The sequence below is a fragment of the Mytilus edulis genome, chromosome 4 (assembly GCF_963676685.1).
Source record: "Mytilus edulis chromosome 4, xbMytEdul2.2, whole genome shotgun sequence".
NCBI lineage: Eukaryota > Metazoa > Mollusca > Bivalvia > Mytilida > Mytilidae > Mytilus > Mytilus edulis.
Genome location: NC_092347.1, coordinates 43,194,840 through 43,198,236, shown reverse-complemented (window position 1 = coordinate 43,198,236; position 3,397 = coordinate 43,194,840). Strand labels below are relative to the sequence as shown.

Below are 3,397 nucleotides of genomic sequence, written 5' to 3'. Positions count from 1 at the left end.
CACTCAATTCAAAATTACTGAAATATCTGCAAGGATGATTCTACTATATAGTTTAGGGCCGCTAAGCGGCCCTTAAATCGGCCAGCAGCCCCAACAAATTGTACATGAAAATGAATTCCCAATTCAGGAAAATAAAATAAAAATCGATATTTCCGGTAAAGTTTCTGTCACCGATTAAGGCAACTGTAATTTCTCATAGTTAGTTGTCAAAATGTTTTAAAATCTGGATAAGAATGCTGTTAACGATAGCATTTTATTAACAACGATTTAAATATGTCAACATGTGGCAAACAATTTTAGCAGCCGAATTCAAATGATTAATATGTTTTGGTAGTATTCGATCTTGTAAAAGCAGATCTCCCAGCAGGTTGATAAAAATGGGTGTCAAAGCAGACCTCGACAGAGAGCAAATTCAAATTTTGATATAACATTGATGGATAAAGTTTGGGCACCGATCTCGTAATAGCAGATCGCCCAGCAGAGCCGCTTATATGATATGATGAAAACTTATTTTGTAAAAGAAATTATTTCCTCGAAAGACAAAAGTTTGAGCGTTTTGTGAAAATAATGTTGATGATAGACCATTCATGAAATACGATGTCATCATTATGGAACTATTTCAAAAGTTTTAAAGATGATCCAAATAATTTTAAAGAACACTGGTTCAATGCTTTAAATATCTTATCAATTAAGTATATTATGAACTTTTGTAATTGCTTTTCTGAATTCGACAATTGACCAGTTCAATTTTAAATCCATTTGAATCAAGGTAAATTTATAGAGATGACATGCTGTTGAAAAGATACCCGATGAATGATTTTTTCCAGTGGTTTATGTTAGCTGAAATATATGTTTTTTGTAATAGGCCTACGTAACTATAGCTAACAGGGCCGTAACTACCTATGAGGCAGGGGAGGCAACTGCCTCCCCTGAATTTTCTGCACCATTTTTTTTTTAAAGTAATAAAATGAAATATTGACAATATGTACAAGAAGAACTTGAATTTATATCATAAACAACACAAGTTTACAGTTTGAACAGTGTTATCATGATACATAATATATCTGTCATTGTCTGGATTTTTGATTGATAGTGAACCGTTTCAGTATTTGTTTTATTTTTATTTTTTCGTGTGGCCGTCCGTCTGTTATTCAGTATTCGTACGAGAACACATATGAAACTTTGCTTTCGACAATTTTGAATAAAACCTAACTATTCACATTTATTTAGGGGCTCAATTAAGCAGAGGAAATTCACTTTGTATTGTGATTCTTTTATGATATCGGAAATTCGTTACCGGCTGAATCAGCTGTTGGATCATTTTTTTAACATCTCCTGATCATACTAGAACATTATGGTCAATGCCTTAGTTACTTAGTTAAACACTCCCATTCGTTGTAGCAGGGACTTTCTATACTAAGTATATACTAGTATAGAAAGTCCCTGGTTGTAGTTTATACATGTCTGTCCAGCTTTCAACAATATTGAAATTCAAGGTCCTCAATAAAAAAAAAAATCTTGCGTTCTATGATCTTGCTTTATATGTTTTTTTAACTTACCAGTTCGATTTCTTACAAAAATATTAATAATTGTTTGCATAAAAATTGCTTCCAGGATCCAGCAATACTGATGTTTCTTAAAGAAAGGAAATCGAAGAAAAACGGGTTATTTTTACGGCCACCGATTTTATTAAGAACAAGAATGTGTCCAAAGTACACGGATGCCCCACTCGCACTATCATTTTCCATGTTCAATGGACCGTGAAAATGGGTAAAAAATATAATTAGGCATTAAAATTAAAAAGATCATATCATAGGGAACATTTGTACTAAGTTTCAAGTTGATTGGACTTCAACTTCATCAAAAACTACCTTGACCAAAAACTTTAACCTGAAACTCGCACTTTCATTTTCTATGTTCAGTGGACCGTGAAATAGGGGTCAAAAGTTTAATTTGTCTTTAAAATTAGAAAGATCATATCATAAGGAACATATGTACTAAGTTTCAAGTTGATTGGACTTCAGCTTCATCAAAAACTACCTTGACCAAAAACTTTAACCTGAAGCGGGACAGACGGACGAACGAACGGACGAACAGACGGACGGACGAACGGGCGCACAGACCAGAAAACATAATGCCCCTCTACTATCGTAGGTGGGGCATAAAAATATCCGCGGTCACATTGTATTTAATGTTAATAATTATAGGTCAAAGTACGGCATTCAAGACGTAGCCCTTGCTCAACCCGAACAGCAATCTTAGATTGTTTTTGCATAAAATTGCTTCCAGGTTCAAGCAATACTGATGTTTCTTAAAGTAAGGAAATCGAAGGAAAGCAGGTAGTTTTTAACCATTTTACTGAGAGAGAAAAAAAAAATCGGCGGATCTAGGGGGACTCAATCGGCGGCCCCCAAACCCCTGCCTCCCCTGAATTCGAACCCTAGTTACGGCCCTGGGCTAAGGTGATATTCATGTAATAACAGTAGCCCATCCATAATTATTCAAAATGTTACAACTTACATGAACATCAGTGTACAGTTTCAACTTAATAATATACATTTTCCGTTTTTACAAGAAAATAATGTTATTTCGTCTTAGATTTTATGCTTAAAAAATTCCCAATTAGAATAAAATTCCCAATTTGATGTTCATGGGACCCATTTGAAAACACCTGGAATCATCCCTGTATCTGTGTCATGGTTTGGTTCATTTGTGTCATGGTTTAGTTCATGTTCAACATGGTTCAGTTATGTAATTCTTGTCATGTATAATGAAGAGTTGCTATCAAAATTAACAACAATTGTTTCATTTGAAACACAAAAGGGCATAAGAACGCACATATAATGTAGTAATATGTTATAAGTAGATGCAATATGATTGCCAATGAGACAACTATCCACCTAAGATCAAATGATGTAGATGTTAGCAACTATATGTCATCAAGAGACCTTCAACGAGCAAAATCATACTTCTTAGCAAGTTATAAAAGGCTGCGACAAAATTCAATGTATAGGAATTCCAATAAGAAAAGCACCAGCCTAATTTCTGTTCAAAATAAATAGCAAAATATGATATACAGTTACAAACAATTTTCACGGCATTACAGACAATTAACTTGAGACAGTATAATTATACAAAATATTGCCAAATACATATTTGCGGGATCACCGACCTCTTCTTCCCCTTAACCATGGCAGGCATGTAAGATTTACCAGATCGGTTTTAAATAATAAAATCAAGTTGATTCAGTGGGACCTAGTTTCAAACCAATAACAAATTATAAAAAATCATGATTCCAAGATAGCTTCCTTTTAAATTTCAGGATGGAATTCTGCTGCCAATATTGTGAGCTGTACAATTTCGACATATTTTCAATTCTAGGACACACCATACTAAA

At 34.0% G+C, this 3,397-nt stretch overlaps 1 protein-coding gene across 1 annotated transcript in view; it reads left to right on the top strand.

Moving 5' to 3' along the window:
- The window catches only part of LOC139521399 (nuclear pore complex protein Nup107-like), a 39,253-nt gene extending 38,790 nt beyond the window's left edge, over positions 1 to 463 (top strand). The window contains exon 29 of the mRNA XM_071314877.1: positions 356 to 463. Within this exon, the coding sequence (XP_071170978.1) occupies positions 356 to 463 (108 nt within the window). The remainder of the gene's footprint in view (positions 1 to 355) is intronic.
- The last annotated feature ends 2,934 nt before the right edge of the window (positions 464 to 3,397 follow it).